The 21101-nt window shown below is 42.9% G+C and overlaps 1 protein-coding gene across 4 annotated transcripts; it reads left to right on the forward strand.

The window, feature by feature from the left end:
- Window positions 1-524: 524 nt before the first annotated feature.
- On the forward strand, window positions 525-18195 carry pxk (PX domain containing serine/threonine kinase). 4 transcript variants are annotated; one of them, XM_053429708.1, is made up of 19 exons: window positions 527-802; window positions 6936-6986; window positions 7805-7852; window positions 9418-9604; window positions 9702-9779; window positions 10012-10085; window positions 10198-10272; window positions 10961-11065; window positions 11618-11719; window positions 11825-11986; window positions 12165-12282; window positions 12407-12485; window positions 12731-12779; window positions 12899-12976; window positions 13562-13648; window positions 14034-14097; window positions 14278-14337; window positions 15122-15150; window positions 17972-18039. In XM_053429708.1, exons 1-18 carry the CDS (start codon window positions 701-703, stop codon window positions 15136-15138), a joined length of 1536 nt encoding a protein of 511 aa, XP_053285683.1. In that variant the 5' UTR covers window positions 527-700; the 3' UTR covers window positions 15139-15150; window positions 17972-18039. The 4 variants fall into 4 exon arrangements, 3 of the variants coding, with proteins under 3 accessions (XP_053285681.1, XP_053285683.1, XP_053285682.1); XM_053429706.1 differs by lacking the exon at window positions 15122-15150 and having other exon boundaries at window positions 525-802; window positions 17972-18195; XR_008339638.1 differs by having other exon boundaries at window positions 14278-15150; window positions 17972-18093.
- Window positions 18196-21101: the final 2906 nt, after the last annotated feature.

Below are 21101 nucleotides of genomic sequence, written 5' to 3' on the forward strand. Positions count from 1 at the left end.
CCAGCTGGTCTTGGTGGATTTTGACCTCCACATTATCAATATGGGAAAAAAACTGTCAGCACTACATTGTAAAGATGGTGGAAATCTTCAACCTCCCAGTGCTTCTGTGCAGCAGCCGCTGGTAGCACTGGTGCTCAGATTAACGGATACTTCAACCAAAAAATTTAAATTCACTCATCTAATCACCACTATGCCGATGGAAGGGTGGGTGAATGGTTTGAGTCCACAAAACACTACTCTCGTGAGAACTGCAGCATCAACTATGAGGAGGATAACAACCAAAAATATTGTATTATTTTTATTTTGATAGTTTATTTTAAATTGTTTTTATTTTATTGTATTGTATTTGTAAGTTAAGTTTCATACATTTTTAAAACAAATATAAGGTTAAGGTTATAAATAAGGTTTATTCTTGAATTTGAAAACGGGTGTGTGGCTACACTTCCTTCTCCTGACCAGCAGGGAGCGGTGACGAGGCTTCGAGTCCTTGGCTCCACTTTCTATTAATGACGACGAAGCTGGCGTGATGACGTTCAGCCAGGACAGCACTTCCTGGTTACGATGAGGCTAAGCTAACAGCTAGCTCGGCTTGTTGTTGTTCCTCCTCCGCTCAGCGGGGCTCCGCCTCAGTGTCTCTCCCGCGGCTTCAGTCACTGACAGACGGACCGTAGGCTTGGACTTCCACCGTTGATGCCCCGGGATGTCTTTCCTGGAGAAGCCTGCCCCCGGCAAGCTGCTACTGGACGACACCGTGCCCCTGACCGCGGTGATCGAAGCCAGCCAGAACCTGCAGTCCCACACGGTGAGTGTTCTCCGGAGGTAAACACCAGCGGGTGAAGGTTCGGCTGTGAACCCGCAGTTCGCTGCTTCCCTGTCGGCGAACATTGGTCTGTAGAAAACCGCGAACTTCCTCTGAATGGGGCGTCTGAGTCTATCGCTGCGTCACCGCTTCCATTATCGGACACGTTTGTAGACGCTTTCATTCGTGTCTCATCGCGTGAAAATTGACATTAGTCACAAACGTCCTGTGACTCGAGGAGTCAACGAGCAGCTCCGGCTCCCGAGACTCAGCTGACATGAGTCCTCAACCTGCTGCGGTGTATCGGGCTCCGAATGGGTCCATTATCGGACAGGCAGCTGACCCGGGCTCAGTTAGCGCTGTCACTGATTAGGAGTCAGCACACTGCCGACTACAAGGAGCTATGTCCCCGATTGACTTGAACTTCTCCTGCTCTGGGGCCAGTGATCCCAAGACCACATTCCACCAAACACTTCTGGTCTTAATGTGTCTTTTAAAATACTGACAAACTAAAGTTGTATGTTTACACAACGTACAAGTCTGTTTGTGTTACTGATCACCTCCATCAAACACCTGTAATCCAACATGTAGTTATTATTTACTTTCCCCATCGACCGCTTCCCCGGGACCAAACACGAGGATGTATCGCATCATGTGCTTCTTTCTGTAAACTATCGAATGGCTGAAATGTATATTTACTTTATAAATCTCAGCAGTCTGCTGCAATCTACTGACACAGTAAACAGTTGGATTTGCGGACGGAATTTGGCGTCTGATTTCTGATGTTGACAAACCAGTCCGGTGTTACCCCTGAGTTGGAATATGAGCTTTGAACCACTCGAAACGGCAGGTAAACAAACAGTGAGCCGATTCAGCTTATCACGATTTGGTATTGTTTGTATTCAAATTAGGGCAGGATGACTCTCTGTCTGTCCGATAATGAACGCAGCATTCGTTTGTTGTTGACAGTCAGGCTGTTACTGTAAAACCCCCCCACATGATGGAATCAAATCATGTATGCAATTCTATTGTCACTCCATTGAGGCCCAACAGTCCCCTAATGAAACCAGTGGTAGTTCTTCCTCAGGAGGATGTCACACCTGGTTCAGCCCTTTAAGAGAAACGCTGATTTGGGAATATTGAATATTTACAATTCAAATTTACTAGATGAAGATTTTTATTCGGATCTGCACCATGTTTCATTCACATATACACATCAGTCCCCTAAACAATAAACATGCCACATAATTTTTCATCAAGATCCATGAATTATCCTCCGAAGAATCAGCTAAAAGTTAAAATCTCAAAACTATAAAAAGAGTTTAAAATCTCCAGCTGATCAATTTTCACACTGAATATTTCGGACCTTTTCCCCGACCAGTTCCACGTCCTTCCACCAATTATTTTTAAAATCCGTTTAGCAGTTTTTCCGTAATCTTGCTTCCAAACAAACAGACAATCATTTGTAATATAACCTCCACATCTTCATTTTTATAATGGAATTAATTGAAATGCGTTGATATATAAATAAACTTTGACTTGACTTTGATGTGGATCCAGAATTTGTGTTTCTCTTACATTAAGACTGGAGGATGGGACTTTTAAGTGGCTTCATAAGAGAACTAACTATCGGGCCTCTTTACTGAGTAACATTCTAGTTCCAACTCCACAACTTCACCTCAAGATATGTGCTGATACTCAAACTTTAAACCTGAATACCTCACTGTGTTATATGATAAGTAACTTGAGGTCAGAGATTACTGTGGCACTGGAAACTGAGTCAGCAGCTTGTAATGACTTAAATAATTTAGCAGAAACGCTCAATTGTATAATAGTTAACAAGCAAATTGTGGATCAGTCACATCTGCCTGATACAACATCAACACTGAATAAGGTCAGTGTTGATGTTGATGCAGCAACGCTCTGGATCATTAAACACAATTTGCTTGGTCAATATTATAGCTTCTATTAGTCTGTTGTAGCCAGTGCATTGTAATTTGAAAAAAAACCTTTGTTCAACATGTTCATTATCGACTCGTCCAAACCCTCCATTTGAATCAAAGGCACAGAGTGGTTGTGCTTTATATAAGCATGGATGAAAGAAAATCATGACCCCACCACGCCTTTGATCCTCCACGCCTTTGATCCTCCACGCCTTTGATCCTCCACGCCTTTGATACTTGTTACTTTACCTTTGCTTATCATGAGGCCACCTGCCGAAACCCCCCCACAAAGAAGCTCATTAGCAAGGCCACGAAACAAAAGAAGCACATTCCGTTTTTACGAAAGGAATAGAACCCCTAACCCAGCATCATGCCCCTCCTGACCCTTGCTTGCCTTATAGGCATACCAGTCACCAAAACTGTGAGGTTTATATTTGACTATTTCCTCCCCGCCATTGATGAGGATAACAACTCAGAGTCAAACCCTGCAGCTTTGTTAAACCTTAGAGAAAACCAGCATGAGATCGGACCAGCTGTGTTGGACACTGCAGCCTCACTGGACACAGGCAGCACTGCAGCTCTGTTCCAAGTCGCCCTAGCTTTGTCTAAAGCTGCAGACACTGTGTGCGATGGTACAGCAGCACTGGAAAGATCCTGCCTCTCTTCACTTCCGGCTAACGCTCCAGCACCACCGGAAGAGACCAGTTGGGCAGCTGTGTTCCACCATTCTGAACGCTTTCTGGATGCTGCGGATGCTGTGTACAACTCCGCACAGGCACTCTACCAGACCGGCTCGGATGTAGCTCTGTTTGACACGGCAGTGGCTGCCTTCTACGCTGCAGCCCTGCAGGATGAGACCAGTGTTTCAGTTGTGGACAACCTGGCTGTACATTTTTATAGTGCTGCAAATGCTCTGCGAAACCTCTACGCAGCTCTGGAGTCAACCAGTGGTCAAGCTGCCGGCAATTTAGCTGTGACTTGGTACAATGCTACAGTCACTGTGAACAACGTCGCCACAGCGCTGACAGACGACAGTCCTGCCCGAGCCGTGTTCGATGCTGCAGTAGCTGTCTTGAACGCTACAGCCTCAGCCTCAGCTTTGTTCAAAGATGCAGGTGATGGCGTTGGACTTGGCGACATGAGGCCGTTGCTGCACGAAGTCATGACGCTCGAAAATGTTCACTTCGCTGACTCCATGTGAAAAGAGCTGCCCGTGGATGAAAGCACAACACAAACTTACTTGTATGAATTGTATATATGGGTTTGTTTGGATATTTTATCGCATATATTTTTTGCTGTGGTGCCGAAGATTTTGCCAAGATGGGCTGTCACGTTGAAATGTTACCATTGGAAAGCTTCCCTCAAATGCTCCCGCTACAGTGTGATTTCCTCCGGGTGCTCCGGTCTCTCCCCAAACGAACATGCTATTAAAAGTATATAAAACTGGACAATGTCTACTTAGTATCTATTTTATTTTATATACCACTAGCATTGCAGATCTGTAGCACAGCACCACTGGTGAGCTTTCAATGCATGGAAACCTGCTGCTGTGTTCAAAGTGGCCGACCCTCTTCTGACACTCAACTACAGGCCCATCAGAATCTATCAGAAGCCGCACAATCACATCAATTGAGTTATTAATCGATGGTGTCGGATCATGAATCAGGATTTTCCCATTCAATCTTTTGTCATGGCTGTGTGCCTCTCGTGTCAAACATACACAAAATAAACTTCAAGAACTGTAAGTGTCCTATGACCATAATTAGCCTATTGTTAACATTAAAAGTGAGTGCAGGTAAGCAGGGCAGTGCGAAGGGATCAAACTGTCAAGAAAGGCCGGCCCGGTACAAGGACACCTGACCTATAATGTCCATCTGGTACAAGACGATGCCTTTGGTCTTCCAAGCCTTTAGTTCTTTACTCTGGCACTGTATGGTCCTGAGGCCACCTGTGAAGCAAAGGAATAAAGAAGCTACTTTGTACAGGCACGATTTAAGAGAAGCAGATTTGTCTTATTCTGGATACCCACACATTTTGAAAGGAATAAAACCCAGCCACATGTCCTTCCTGAGCCTTGGTGTCCTCTTAGGCACAACTGTAACTATCACTCTGATGGCTGTATTTAACCATTACCGTCCAACTGGAGAGAGAAATGTACATATTGATGAGGATAACAATTTAACACACATGGTTGTCACTGAACGGCCCGAATCAGAAGCTAGCGTTGGAGAGAGAGAGGAGAATCCATCGGCCATTGCAGAATCGGAGCCTTCAGCTAAAGAAGAACAGGATGAGACTGGACCTGCGGCAGCATCACTGGATGAGACCAGATCTGCAGCCGTGTTCCAGGTGGATGCAGCTTTGTCGAGCGCTGCAGACACCGTGCACCATGCTATGGCAGAACTGGAGAGGACCTGCCCCTCTTCTATTCTGTCAGGCGCCGCCGCACCACCGGAGACGACCAGTGTTGCGGCCGTGAGTCTTCTTTCTCAAAGTTTGGTCAACGCTGCAGTGGCTGTGCACGACTCCTCAGCAGCACTGCAACAGAGCGGTTCTGTGATCCACGTTTCAGCTGTGATCCACGTGGCTGCAGTTTTGCACAATGCTGCAGAAGCTTTGCGCGACGTCTCAGCAGCACTGCTTTCAACCAGCGCTACAACTGCATGCCATGTTGAAACAGCTTGGTACAATGCTGCAGTCGCTATTAACGTAGCCTCAGCAGCACTGCATGAGGCCGGTCCTGCTAGAGCTGTGGTTGGTGCCGCGGTACCTTTCTTGGATGTAACGGTAGCAGTGTTGCTCAGCACTGCTGCAGCTTCGTCCCCCGATGCCTCGACTTCTTTCGAAGGAGCAGGTGATGGCTTTGGATCTATGAACCCGTGATGAGACCGGTGCTGCACAGAACCCGGGACGATGGAAACTGTTAACTTCGCTGATTCCATGTGAATAATAGAACTGCCCATGGATGAAAGCACAACACAACCTTACCTCGATGAATTGTATAGATTGTGTTGCTCTTGATCTTGCCATGATGGGCTGCCACGTCCAAATGATGCCAGCGAAAACAAAAGCTGTCTTCATATACGCCAACTTTAGTGTGAAATTATTAAATACATGCTCCGGTCTCTCCCAAACAATAACATGTGATTAAATGAATATATAACTGGACAATTTCTACTTGGTATCTATTTTATTTTATATAACCATAGCATTGCACCTCTGCAGCACAGCACCACTGTTGATTTACACCTGTGTTTTCATTTACAGTAAGAATACATTACTTGTAATAATCCCAGGAGGGTCGGCCGGCCCTCTTTTATTGTGAGTCAGTGTCAGTGAATCTTTAGATGAGATGAAACACACAAACATGAAACAGATAGACATTCATTTACAATGCTAACAAAAAGGGTAATCAGAAAACCAATATCCTCACAATCATGGAAAACTCTGCTTGTAACTCAAAGGTTATTTGGTGTCTGATCCAAACAGACCATACAACATGATCAAAACCATACAACAACAAAGCCAATTGTTGGATGAGTCAGTGGCCACCATAGCCTGGAGTCACCCAGTCCAACAAACCAATGAATGCACCATCACTACCAACGAACCAGCACTTCTACCAGGAACGTGTCTCAAACAGAGGTTTCACTTCTGCCAATGTGTAGAAACAGTTACAACAGTTACCAGTAACTTCATAGATAATGTGAAGGTGTCACTAGACAAAGTTGGGGTTGTGGGGTTATACTTTTAAACCAGACTTGTTTTTACCTTATTAGTGGTAAGGCTCTGAGAATGGCACTGTGGTAAGTTTGTATCTTTCGGGTAAGTTTGTTTTCTGGGATGTGGTGAACATTATGGCCTCACTGAACTTTACAGCTGCTTGTTAATACTTGAGTCAGAGTTTCCTGGTACTCATGACTGAATCCGGCTTAGCTCGCTCAGTGATGCTGAGAAAAATCACTACAAATTCATACAATGTTGTCGAACTAATGTAAATTGGTGTATTAATGTCGGATACCATCAAAGTATAAATTTATAATAGCCATAGTACTACTATTTCACCACAACTTTATGTGGCAAAGTTTTCTTATTGTTTCAACCACTTCAATTTCAGATTATTTTGACATTTCATTTTTTTTTAATAGCATCATATAAAATGTACTGATGGGCTTGTTCTCTCCGTCTCTCAGGAGTACATCATCCGAGTCCAGAGAGGCGTGTCCTCAGACAACAGCTGGCAGGTAAATAAACCAATCACAACATCACGTGTCTCCACAAGGTCCACCACACATTTGTCGTCAATAACACAAACTCTCACACGTGAAACAAACATTGTCTCTTGTGTGATTTGTTGACTCATTCAAATCAAACGTCTCCTCATGTGGACTTTGTGCCTCTTCTGACTCTCACATCTAACTTCCTCCTTCGCTCCTGTAATAATTACGAGAGCATGATCAGAGGTATGTCAGCTGATATATATTTGTAAAATCCATAAACGTTATCATAAATAACTGTAAATAAAGAGAAAACAAATCTAACACATCTTATCTGCACTGTTTATTCTGGAAAATAAAGGTTTTCATATTGACACACATAAGAAAGGCTGATAGCCATATGTCTGTGAAAGGCTCTTATCAGTTAGAATCCACCTGGGTGATACAGCTTTGTCGAGGAAATATTAGTGTATTAGTAAATATGAGTTCTTTCAAGGTATTGTTGATGACTGTAACAACCTGGTGTGTATTTTCTTTTTTTAAAGCATTTGTTGAGAACTGGATTAAAATAATGAAATGATGAGTTAATATTCACCTTTCAGACTAGACTGGGTGTAAATATGTATAATCGGCTTAAATCGGTTATGTATAGTATTGTATTTTCTTATTAATCCATAATCCATCCTTGGAATTATTTCTCTTCCTTTTTAATGTTCATACCGGGTTGACTTTTTATTTCGAGTTATTTTATGTCTCTCTTTCGGTCGATGAAAAGTGAATTAAACATAAAGGTGTTCTGAGGTGAAGTGATGACAGTGATTGACAGTTTCTCGTGTGTGTTGCAGGTGATTCGACGCTACAGTGACTTCGATGTTCTCAACGGCAGCTTGATGGTGAGTTTCACATGTTTCCACCAAACATCTACATCTGTATGTTTTCAAAACGTACCGAGCTGCCAGATGGACGTCTCCTTGTTTTCCTGTGGTGGTGAATGATTTTGTGTTTTAAGTTTTCAACTCATAGTTTAGGAATACTCAAAGAGGCGATGACTGGTGCTGTAGTGAACATCCTTCCTTTGTACTGACTCAGATGTGTCAGAGAAAACTGTAAAGGATCATATTCTGCCATTTTACAGTTGAGATCATTTTATTTTGACAAAGTTCTCATGTGGCTGTTTACTATTTGAGACATTTGTTTGCTCAGTTGAGAATAATTTCGAAATGATTTTAAATGACTCAGTTCTACCGGTGACACAAGGAAGAAGATTCTATTGTTCTGACGTGTTTGAAACTTGCCGGTCGACTTTGGATGATGGTAACAGAGTGAATTGTAGATGATTGGTTTCACTTTATAAGAAAAGCTGCCCTGAAGTCAGCGGTTCACACTTTCACGCTCTCTGAAGCACAACCCAGCTTCTTCTTGGCTAATTTTCCTCTCTGTTTCCGGTGGATTACGACACGTCAGAGCTGTGGTTAGTGTGTCATCACAAGTCTTGACTGGTCCTGTGATAGGGGAGAGATAATGGTTTCACACTATTTAGCTCTTAGGGCTGTAATGAGAAGCTTCCATTGGAAAAACAATGGAAAACTAGAACCTTTACGCATGGTCACTGACCTGAGGTCTCAGCCCCACGTTGTCGTTAACCATTGATCAGTCATGTGTTCAAATGCAGAGCTAGTGACTTTTATAGATTCACATGCTGTATTTTAATCTGCTACGTTCCAGAGAGTTTACATAGCAGCAGTTACTATTAAACATTACCACAACTGAAGGAAACTAAATCTGTCTAAAAACCCATGAATGATTTTGTTAGAAAAGTAGATTCAAAAGTGAGTTCAGTCTCCTTCCAATGGGTCAAAGGGTAAATCTGAGGGTTCACATGAGGGTTAGTGGGATCTACATACATTTGTAATATCAGGTAGTTATACTTCGTTTGACCTTCATTGAAGTGACTCAGCCGCAGAAGTTTAGACGTGAAACTGCTCACAGATCATAAACATCTTAACCTCGAGCACAGGGGTTGTAAAAACAGACATTAATCATTTTAAAGGTTCACATTCCAAAGAGGCCCAGAACATCAAACTCAGCAGTTTGGACCTTCAACTAGTCGTGTGTCAAATTGTTCCGGTTGTGTCCTCTTGTCATGGTCGGGACACTTCATTCCTGGATAACAGGAAGTTAGCAGTTTTTCTGCTGAGGTTTTGCCTGTTCATTTCCTGTCCAGGTCCCACTCTGACCCCCATCTCCCATCAGCCCCCGACCTCAGTCAATAAACAGCAGAACTTTCGGGAAACCTCCTGAAAGTCTGTTTGTTTGTCTGTGCTTTTTTTTTTTTTTTTTTGGAGAATACTTTTATGAAACACGAGAAAAGATGAAATCATCAAAAAGGAATTTGAATCATGATAAGAAAACAAACTATGCATGGATGTTGAAGCAGTTTCTCTCTCTTTCCTTCCAGGTGTGTGGGATCAGTCTCCCTCTTCCTCCTAAGAAGCTGCTTGGAAACATGGACAGGGAGTTCATAGCGGAGAGACAGAGAGGACTGCAGAGCTACCTGGACTCCATCACTCAGCATCCACTGCTGTGCAGCTCCCTGACCATCAAGAAGTTCCTGGACCCCAACAACTACTGTGCCAACTACACAGGTCTTTAATCCTCATTGTCATTAAAACCAAGAGAAAAGAAAGAATTTCATTTTCTTGAGTCAACTAAAGAAGTGTTCTCTTTTTGTCTGTGTGTTAGAGATCGCCCTGCAGCAGGTCGCCATGTTCTTCAGGTCGGACCTGAAGTGGGAGGTTCAGGAGCCTCTCAAAGACATTGGTAAGACTCAGGTTCGAGCTTTTAACAAAGAAAAAGTTCTGTACATCATATATATCAGTTCACTCTGCTGTTTACACAAGAGAAGTTTTATCATGGTGAAATGGTTTGATTACCTGTAAACAAACCTGATATTACCCTCCAGAGGCAAATATAAAGTGAACCTCTCGTGCTAGAGAATGCATTATATCTCAATAAACATCATTCACTCAAATAGATGCTCTGTATTTTTCAGGCTGGAGGATCAGGAAGAAATATTTTTTAATCAAAAACAAAGAGCAGCCCAAAGAGAGGTACCTGCTGAGCTGGGTGAGTCCAGGACTTTTAACACTTACACATGAATCTTCAATACAACAGCTTTTACTGATCAATAAAATAATTGATTTTATACAAAGTGATCAGATCTGTGTGTCTGCTGCAGGTCGACATCGGTCCTGATAAGTTCCTGTCGGACAAAGACCTTCAGTCGGCGATGAAGCTGCTCACCAGCCTCTCTGTAAGTAACTGTGTGAGTGTGAATGTGAGTGTGTGTGTGTGTGTGTGTGTGTGTGTGTATGAAATAGGAAAAAGTGTTGTGTCATCGACGTGTTTGTCAGTTACCAGGAGGAGCCTGAGTTCACCACCACAGACTGAATCAATTCTGAGGAAACACTGTAAAAACTTCATGTGAAGTTTCAGTAACAAACAAGACAAACCACAATTGGTGGTGTTGCTCAGGTCCCTGACCCGGACAGGCTGGGGCCTGCAGGTCCCCCGACATTACTCCCTATAAAATAAACAAATTAATTAAAAGTTTCCGCTCTTAAGCAATAAAACCACAGAAGAAGACCAAGTTCTGCTGCTACACTTGCATCATTTCCTCTCAAGTGCAGACATGTCTGGTTTTCTGATATTTTACTCCCCAGCTGGAAGATGTAACGATATGAATATCTTTGTTTCTCCATTATTATTAAATGAGGCTGTTTCTAAATCCAGTGACGATGGAAATACAAACTCACGTGAACTCCTGCTAAAGGGACCTTGCAGTTTTTGCAGTGGTTCAGATAAAGTTAGATCACATGCTCCTATTCAACTGTAAGTTTTTGTCATATGATTATTAATATGAGATTGACAGATAGATATTCATTTCTGATTAACCGTGGAATTTAATTAGGTGAACTCCTCCTCCTCTTCTTCCTCCACAGGCGCCATATCTCTGTCCGCTGTTGTTCTCCAGCACCAGTGAGTCTTCAGCTCTGCTCATCCGGCCGTTCAGTGAGCGAGGCTCCCTGAGAGACCACATCTGTAAGGTACACTGCGTTAACACTCAGGATGTAGGGACAGAAACGGCCCAACTGCAGAGGCCGGGCAAAACACCTCCTGCCTCAAACCCTCTGGAGTCACGCTGGCTTTATGTTGATAAATGATGGCAAAGTGAGAAAACAAATTCTAGTTATATGGACAAAAAAACAAAGAAACATTGGCAAGATAAACTTTTTTGATGTGGTATGAAAAGGCAAAAACGGCCAAAATAGCCCAGGACTCTTAGGGCTAATATGATCTATGAATTAGGGTTAGATAAACCCTACTATGAATAGTATCACTCCACTAATGACATTTGTAGTTGTGAGAAATATCTGTATCTCAGATTTATCTCCTACCCCAACACACTGGGGCTGAATAGAATTCAATTTGTGCTGCTTATTGCATTGTACAAATTGCATCTTTAAAAAGAATGCGTCTTTGTATTCCTGGATTCACCACAGAGGACAAAAGGCCTTTTTTCACTGGGACTATTTCCTAAGCAGAAAATAGAAGAAAGTAGTTTCCAGTACAAACGGTTGACTTCTCCCTCTCTGCAGGTGAAGCCCAGAGAGAGTTACCTGAAGAAGTACTGTAACCCGAAGAAGAGCCAGGGCCTCGAACTGCCGCAGATCAAACTGTACGGCCGGCAGATCCTGGAGGTACACACACAAAAACACACACACACACACACACACACACACACACACAGAATAACACGCAGTCACCTCTCAGTGTTATTAAGGTCTGTGTGTGTATGTGTGCAGGGTCTGAAGCTCCTGCACGATGGTGGCCTATTTTATGGTCACCTGCATGCGTCTAACGTCATCGTGGAGGACGGCGTGTGTCGACTGATGGACGTGGAGAACGGCATGCTGGGAGTTCCCTCAACACTACGACCCAGCTTCACCCCGCTCAGGAAGATCAATGTGAGTAAACATGGGTTCAGTTAATGATTCGTTAAAGTGACGTGCATGTTGGGTTAACTGGCGATTTGACATTGCCTGTAGGTGTGATGCTGTGTGTGTGTGTGTGACTGGTTGTTTGTGTCTATGATGAAGATCCATTACCTGATGTGTAGAAGATAATACATGTGTGTGTCTGCAGACCGTAGAGAGCATCGACGTCTTCTGCTTCGGTCACTTACTGTACGAGATGACGTGTGGCCGCCCGCCAGACGGAGTCCCCGTGGATCAGTACGCCTCCGTTCCCTACACAGCCGTGGGTACGTGTAAACACACAACCACACCTCGTATAGATGAACACACACGACCTAAGGGATGGGAAGTTTGTGTCTTTGATGGGAGACGGATCTTAACGTGTGTGTGTCTGTGTGTGTGTGTTTTCAGTGTCAGTGCTGCAGTCCATTCTGTCCTCAGAAGCCTCTAAGAGCGGGATGCCGACGGTGTCACAGCTCGTCCAGACACCGTGAGTTCACTTTGTGTGTCTTTGTTAAATTTTGTCGTATGCACAGGTTGCAATGGCTGTTTGTTTTTTTAACATCAGGGTAAAGCCTCCGTCCATAAGAGAAAGGGCCACTGGTAGGTTTGTGTATAAAAGAAGATCCTCCTCTTGAATGTAGAGGAATGGCTGGAATGTTAAAAAGGGGAAATGTGCAGGAACCAGAGCAGCATCTTTTGTGTCGCTGTTGTGTAACGGTTTGTGTTTTGCAGGTTGTTCAGTGATGTCCAGCTCCAACAGTCAGAGAAACTCCAGATCAAGGTAAGAGGCTCGGTCTGAAATCTGCTCTGTCAGCTGGGTTCGCTGTTTTGTTTAGTTTCTGTCAGGGGAAATGTTCTGTAAGAAAGATTGGGATCATGTCTTCAACCTTCCTCCTCCAGGTTCCCAGCCGGCTGAAGGAGGCCCTGAAGACGGCCAAGGAGAGCCTGGAGAGGCGGCTGCAGGAGGAGCAGAGGCTGGTGCGTCACACATCTCCTTTTCTACTTGAGTTCATATTTTACTTTTCCTGTTTCAAACTGCTGAGCAGCTCGACTGGAGACGTTTGGGTCACGACCCTTCATCAACAGGGACCTTCCAGATAAGGGCAACACAATATTGATTCAGCAAGGAGTTGTGGCTCTTATGACAAAATAGCTGTGGAAAACCTTGCAACACAGTTTTCCCACAACCTCTTCATGTTGCAACCACAAAAACTCCGTGCTGACTTCGACGTGGTATTATTTTAACTTGCTCTTGCCATGATGGGCACAGGATGCTGATTTCATGAGAGTAGCAAAACTCCAAATACAATAAACCCAATTTGACCCTCAGCAGCAGCAGTAGTTCTTTCAAATCTTCTAATGCAGTTTGTGCAGATTATCCAGTGTATGTAAAAATCTATGATATTTATTGTTGACTTTCTTTATCTGGTGAAAGCCTCTGGGTTCAGCGACATTTTCAGTTTTCTGTCCAGGTTTTATTAACAGGTTTCATCTAGCAGATTGTAAAGGTGAAGTTTGCTGTTTGTCAGGAGGCTAACGTTGTGTCTGAACTTCTGATTGAAGATGCACCAGCACAGGAGGTTGACCAGAGCTCAGTCGCACCACGGCTCCGAGGAAGAGAAGAAGAGGAGGAAGATTCTGGCGAGGAAGGTAGGCAGCGGAGTCCATTACGTAACCCTCTGTGACTAAGGCTTATGGGATATTTTGTTCAAAGTTCATTTCTAAAAATGGCTTTAGGGTGAAGGACAGAACCCCCATTTATAAAGACTGAAATTGTGCCAGCGAGGGGGGGGGGAATAAAACGTTCACTTCCTGTGGCAAAGCAAATCAGCAGCTCGGCTTCCATCGGAGTTCAACTTTCTTAACTTTGACCTTTCACATCCGCCTGCATTCCAATAAGTGTGACCTTCAAACTCAACAAGTACACGAGATGTTGAATGTTTTAATTCTCAGAGAAGAGACCTCGTTTGCCCGATAATGTTTGAAGCAACATCACAACAAAGCCTGAAGCCATGTTTGGTTTGTGTCTCTGCAGAAGTCCAGACAGTCGGCTTATGAAAATGAAGAAGACCTCTCTGTCAGAAACAACAATAACTCTGGTAGGTCAGCGCTCCTCCTGCAGCTCAGTCTGTTTGTGTCTGTTTGTTTTTCATGTGGCACCTTTCTTCAAATACAGATAATCTAAACTCTCCAGGACATCATGAAGAACCCACTCTTAATAATACAGCTCCATTGGTTAATGATGAAGATTAAAATTCAGTTCTTCTTTGTATTTTCAGGTTCTGGAGCCAGTTCTCCTCCCACATGCCCATCCTCCCCCACCCCCCCATCCACCACAGGTATGTCTCTCTGTCTGTAATATAGATGTCTGTCCTCCCTTCTGTCTGTCTGTGTGTCTGTCGGTTGAAGACTGGTGAGGGAACCTACTCGGTCAGTAGTTCTTCAGCACCGTCGTCTCACATGTAACAGCATCATTGCACCAGAAACCTGCACGTGTGATTAATTGATTGAAACAGTTGCCTCAACCTGTTTGTCTCTTCACCGTCTCTCTCATCGTTGGATTGCCTGGTTTTCAGTGTGTCGGCTGTAGCTCTGTGTCCTCGTGACCTGGTTGTGTCTGTAACTAGCTGAACACAGGGTGGGAACCACAGAGGTTTGATTCTATACTTTGCCGAAGTCTAAGTCTGGTCATCATCTCTATTTTTCTTAGTGTCAAAAGGTTCCCTGTGTGGAATGAAACCCACATGGTATCAGTTTGTATTTCACAGATAGAAAAAGCCTCTGCTGGAGGATCTCACTTTAAACCAGCTTGTACTGAGCGTCACAGATATATGAGGGAGTGAGGCCATGAAGATCCTTTTGAGCAAGAGGCCAACAATGGTTTATTGACAATAAGAAAAATAGAGAAGACCACCAGATGTTCTTTTTTCAGCTTTTGTTTTTCGAACCCAAATTTGAGTTCAGTTTCCTACCCTGGTATTATTGTCTCCTCTCCTTGTTTCCTCTCCTCCTCTCCTCTCCTCTCCGTCCTGTCCATACTGTGTAATTGCTGATTGGTCCACTGAACAGATAACTGTCATGTGCCTCTCTCTCCTCTTCCTTCCTCTGCTGTCTCCACCATAGAGCATGCTCCATTCTGACCATGTCGCTGGGTAAAGTAAAAGCTTTAATGGCGCTAATGATAATGATGATGATGATGATGATGATGAAGGTCTCTGGTTGTTTTTAAAAGCTGTCGTACACCCGGGCCTCCCAGCAAGCTCCTGGTCACAAAGACCTGTCGCAACATTATGAGATCCAGTCATGAAGAAGACGACACCTAGTTGAAACCTGAGGAACCACAACACTCTCATGGTCGCAAACATTCACCAGGTCATCGCAGCGTTTTTCAGCCCAGACGTTCGAAAGGCGCTTATGAAAAAGTTTGATAAAGATGTATTGCCTCTTAATATTTGTTATTAAACCTAAACAATCTTACTTCAGCTCTTAATTCTGATTTTACTTAGTAGCCCATCCTGGAGTGTATCAGTCAACCTGACAGCGCTCTCTGGTGGACAAACTATACTTTTACATTTCTCCACCTCAACTTCTTGATGATAATTGTCTGACGAATACATTGATTATTATAATTCATATCTGGCTCGTATTCACATTCGCAAATTACAAAACTATGATACTTGGATCAAAATGTTTGTAAGAGAAATGAGAGCTCACCCGGACAAACCTACTCTCGAGTGTAGTTTGATTATAATTCAACAAAAAACCCAATAAGCCTGTTTATTTCCTTCAATGAGAACTTCCCTTGATCCTTTATAACATGTATGAAATATATATATTTTATTCTTCATTCAACCTGAGAGGGAAGCCATCAGTTTAGAAACAATCTCCATCTCAACTCTCTCTAACACCGTGTCATCATAAACCAAACTGCCAGAGGATGATGAAGATTAATTTTACATCTGAAAAGTTAGAAAAACAAAAGAAGAATGTTGCAGCTGAAGTTTCTCGAGTGTGAGGACGTGTCTTGCCTGGATGAGGGTGTACGCACATCTTTATGAAAACCTCACAATCTGCAATGATTTCCAAAACGTCTCAGACGGTCCAGCCCCCCCCCCCCCCCCCGACTCAGACCTGGTGTTCTCATTGGAGATTGTGACCCGTCTGTTCTGTCGGTTGGCATGTCTGTCTGTTCCTCTGTTTCCTTCTCTGTTCCTGTCTTGCGCTTCATGTGTTTTGGGATTTCACAGTGGAGACGTCTCGGATGTTAAACACTTATGGAACTGGTCATTTCTTTTAAGCTATTAGCTGTGAAGGGTTTTTTTTCCTCTCAAAGTCTAATAGAACTCTTCAATACCTCATTTTGAAGCATTTCTTTGGTTTTGTTTTGTTTACTCAGATCATTCTTCGTCCTCAGAAAGCTTGAGCACACAAATTAAATTGCATTGTGTAGAATCATCTGAGTATCACATCAAAAACACTCAAGGTCACTGCAGCTGTAATGAAAGTCAGTTTGTTCCTCAACCTTCCTGGAGACAATCACTGCTGTCATTACTCACATCTTTAACGAATCTGTGGAATGACTAAAACTCCTGTTGTGTTCATCACAGCAAAAAGAAACTGGTTTGTCCACTGATGACATCGTCTGTAACCAGGCAGAGTGTCTCTTGTCTCCAGGTCTGGTTAGAATCTTTCAAACTGAGGGATCATTACGTAGCAGGGACGTCGTTGCACAGTGAGAGAGCCGGAGTCTCTGGTCTCAGCTTCATGCTTGAGCTCCGCAGCGTTTTTCTTTGCTGCCTGTCGTCACCCCTGGGTTTCATCTGGTTCGGGAAGAGAAGTGTCACAAGTGGAAGAGAAGTTCCAGGTTCATGTTCAACTCACCATCAGTTCAAACGTGGTTCTGACCAAACAAATGGACTGAACTCTGTTTGGAGAACCCAGGGACAGTAGCTCAGAAAGTACAAGACACAGTCCAGGATCCAATGGAGCTCTTGACTTGATCTATGTAAATGAAGCCCGGAATCGAACCTTGTCAATAGCATGAAAAACTATTGACAACCTGAACTGTAGGTTGAGTTGAACTGGTGGTGGATTGAGTTCAGCCTGGACACTGATCTGCAGGTGCTGGTTTCACAAAGATTAACTCTGGAAAAGCCACAGACCACAGAATAATAATAAGTCATCTTTTATAAAAAGGTTAAGTAGTTAACTAAAAGCTTTGGTAAGTATATATCTCACCAAACCTTTTATAAATCTTCGTTAAGCCGTTAAGCAACACCAGCGATTTTTAAAGATACAGCATGAGGTGAATTTCTGTCAAAAATGTCATAACTCGATCAAATCTAAATTACAAAAGAACATCAGAGATAAATGGTTTGGATGAACCCAATGTTTTTTTTATTTAATCACAGATTTAAAAGATGCTTACCAAAAATACAGACTTGGTGTGAAAGACCTTCTAGACCCCTTCCCTTTAACTCTTGATTAATTCCCTTTACACAATAGTGCTGCATTTATCATTCACCTGCAGCTTATTGATATCACCAGCAGTAGATGATGTTGACTCTTCTGAAAGTCTGAAAATCCACCTTTTATTAACGATATAAGTAAATAAACTTGTTCTTGTTAATGGCGTATAACTGATCTATAAAGGATTCAAAAATCATGTAGTAACCATTTCATTTGAATGAAGCTATTAGTTAAAAACCCTTTTGTAAAAGGTGTCTTATTAGAAAGTGGAACAAAAATTGAAGTAAATTGTCGAATGAGCTGACGTCTGGTGATATAACTTCTTCTCCTCATTTTCTAATCTTCAGCCAAACAAATTGCTGTGATATGAAAACCGCTCCTGAGACTAAAGAGTGAACAGATCTTTGTGTAACCAACCTCTGGGGACTTGGGGAAAGTGAAAGTGACTAGAAACCGCTGCTCTCTCTCATTCCTTCCTTTTTCCTTCTTCTCTCGTTAATCCAGGAGCCCAGACTTCTCCTCCTCCTCCTCCACCTCCTCCTCCTCCCCCTCCTCCTCCTATGCCGGGCTCTTCCTCCTGTCCTCCTCCTCCTCCTCCCCTGTCTTCCTCTGATGGCGCAGGGGGAGGTCGTTCTGCTCTGCTCAGCTCCATCCAGGCCTTCAGCAAGGGCAAACTGAAGAAGGCTGAGACCGCCGCCCGCAGCAAACCTGTCACCTGACCCCGCCCCCCCGCCCGCTGCAGCCCGTCCTCCAACTGCAAACCATCATCACAGCGACATGACGACCCACTGGTTCTGCATCGTGGTCCGGTTCATGTCGCTGCTCCCAGAGATGTGAAAACCAATCAAAGTACCATTTTTTTTTTAGTTTTTATCTCCATTCCTGCTTTTACCTGCTTTTAATTTTTTTTAAATCCATTGCTGTGGGTAGAAAGAACAGAGGACTGTCGGAGGAAGGAACTGTCGCCTCAGTCTTTTGCTTTCAAAGAACTCGAGACAATCCTTGGCCCCTGAGGGTCGGAGCCACCAGGCTCCAGATCACAAGATGGTAAACTCAAACCGAGTCTGGAGGGCTGCTGAATTCTGGAGTTTGAAATTCTGGAGCCTCTGTGGATGCCTGATCCAAGTGGGGGACAAATTCAATATCCTTGATCCAAGAACTATGTGATCAGACGTTTTCATGGCGCTGCACAGTCCTGATCCTGGAGCAGTGTGGAGAAACTGGCCCGAACTCCTGCTTCCTCTCTTTTGAAATCATCTCGCACTCATCTTTGACGTGTAGCATCCAGACTCTGCTGCTCGCTCGCTGCAGGACATCAGATGAAATGAAGAACGCCTCTGGAATATTAGGAGCTGAACTGCACTGCAAAAAAATATATAAAAATCACCTAAGTTTCAAAATGTTTATAAGACAGGCCTCTGCATTAGAGACAAGACAAATGTACCTTTATATTGATATTAGAACATTTATTTGCTTCGGAAACGAGTTATAAAACCATATAGAATTTGCAGATTTTTTTTGAGAGTTGATTGTAGGAGAATAATGAGATTTAACAAGAAGAACAAGAGTCACATGACCGACAGAAATGACTTCATATGAAGGGGGGGGGGGGTGTTTGAAACTGCACCAATCACACCTGCTGTGGACTTTGTGTGGTCTGAACATTATTGGACTGAGCAGTGTTCTGTTCAGGATCGTGTGAGTTTTCAGCTCAGACTCCATTTTGTGTTGATCCGCTCAGTAAGCATGAAGCAACCTGATTGGTCAGATGTAGATTTGTTCTGGACAACGTAATCACTCTTTTAGTCGAGACGTGCACTCAAAGTGTCGCACAAAACAAAGAGCATAAAAAAAAACAGATAATCGTGATGCTGCCAATTACAGTAAAAAGCATTTCCAACCACCTTCACTGTGCACTTTCAGTTTGCTAGAAAACCTGAGTGAAAATTAGACAAATGTTTATTTATCAATAAAAATGAGATGAAGGTGCGATGGAAAAAAGACTCGGCAATTCCAACGTGATGAGCTTGTGACGTTCAGACATCAGAGATTTGACAGCGGACCGAACGCACAACTTTTCCGAATGCGACTTCTTCAGCTTCCAGCCGCCTGGAAAGAAGGAAATCAGAGAAGTGATCAGAGAAGTTTGAGTTTGCTTAAGTCGAACCTGCAGAAACAGAAATACAAGTTGTTTTGTTTGGGAAACACCGTCCACTAACTCTGGTGTCTTTAACATTCACCCTCCACAGAACTCAGTTAACTTTCATTTCAGGTTTGATTTCAGACCCTTGTCTGATTCCCGATATTATTGTTTTAATTCTGTTGTGTTTTAATGTTTGTTGTCGTCACAGCTGAGATTATTTTTTGTTTTATTGTGCCATATGGATCCTTGTGCCTGTGTAAATCTGATTTAGTTTTTTTGTAAAAGTTTTGCATGTCACAGTATCATATGATTTGACATCAGATCATCTGTATGTGTGAAGCTCTGTCTGGTGAGGATACAAACACTCTAACACACAGGATGTCTCCATCTTCAGGCAGATTATTACCACTACCCTCAATAAGCAACTAATGATTATTTTCATTTAGTCTTTAAAATGTCAGAAAAAAGGAAAGATCACAGTTGTTGTAGCTTCTAGCTTTAGCCTTATGCTTACCTGACAAATACGAGAGCTCATTCTGTGTGTTGAGGTGTTTGTCCTGCGACAGAGCGGCAGAGTCCTGAGCTCAGGTGACTCCTGCAGCCTGAAGACTCTAATCACTAACTTTAAGCACTGGGAGCGTTGGTTTTGAATGAAACGCTCTGTGCTGAAATCATTTGTTTTTTGCTATTCTGTGCAATCCGGTCCAATGCGATGGTCTTCACGTCTTGAAAGGTCATTAAATTGTGTCAGAATGTTTCTCTGCAGCACTTTACCCGTGAGAGAAGTGGGAGACGAGTCCAGAGGTGTGTCTGTGTTCAGTCCCAGAGCTGGTTTACAAGCAAGTTGTTATTAAAACCACTGCAGTGTCCAGGTTATTGACGACTGACACACAATGTTATCAAGTTCTTTCCCAATGTCTTAAAATATCTCCTCTACATTTATTGCAGCTGTACAATGAACGTGTTCATCCATACTGAGGTTAGAACTCCAGTAAGCCTGCTGTGATGAAACTATAACTGCATCTACCAAATGAACATTGAATAAAAAGTGGTTCAGGAAAATCGTGACTGAGTTTTTTATTTATTGCAAACCCGATGACGCTAATGAAATGTTGCTTTTAAAATTCAGTTACGACATGTATTAAAATATGTATTTGTGTAAGCCATGTCATTAGTTTAATAATACATTTAGTTCTATGACTAAATAATTTATTTTACTAATAAAATGTTATTTTAAAAATGCATATTTGTGTAGGACATGGAATTCGTAAAGTTATTGCATTTAGTTCTGACTGAAGAATAAATTGTCAAATTCTGTGATTAAAATAATTTTTTTTGATTTACATCCTTACAATTGTTAAACATATATAATATAATATATTAATTAATGGCAGGTTTTGTCCTCCATACCTCTTGACTATGTCCTTGGGTTTTCCTCTCGCGCTTCCTCCCGCCCCCTTCAACACCGAACCGCTGCGATTGGCTGAACGA

This window comes from Pleuronectes platessa, chromosome 2, assembly GCF_947347685.1.
Source record: "Pleuronectes platessa chromosome 2, fPlePla1.1, whole genome shotgun sequence".
In the NCBI taxonomy this organism is placed as follows: Eukaryota; Metazoa; Chordata; class Actinopteri; order Pleuronectiformes; family Pleuronectidae; genus Pleuronectes; species Pleuronectes platessa.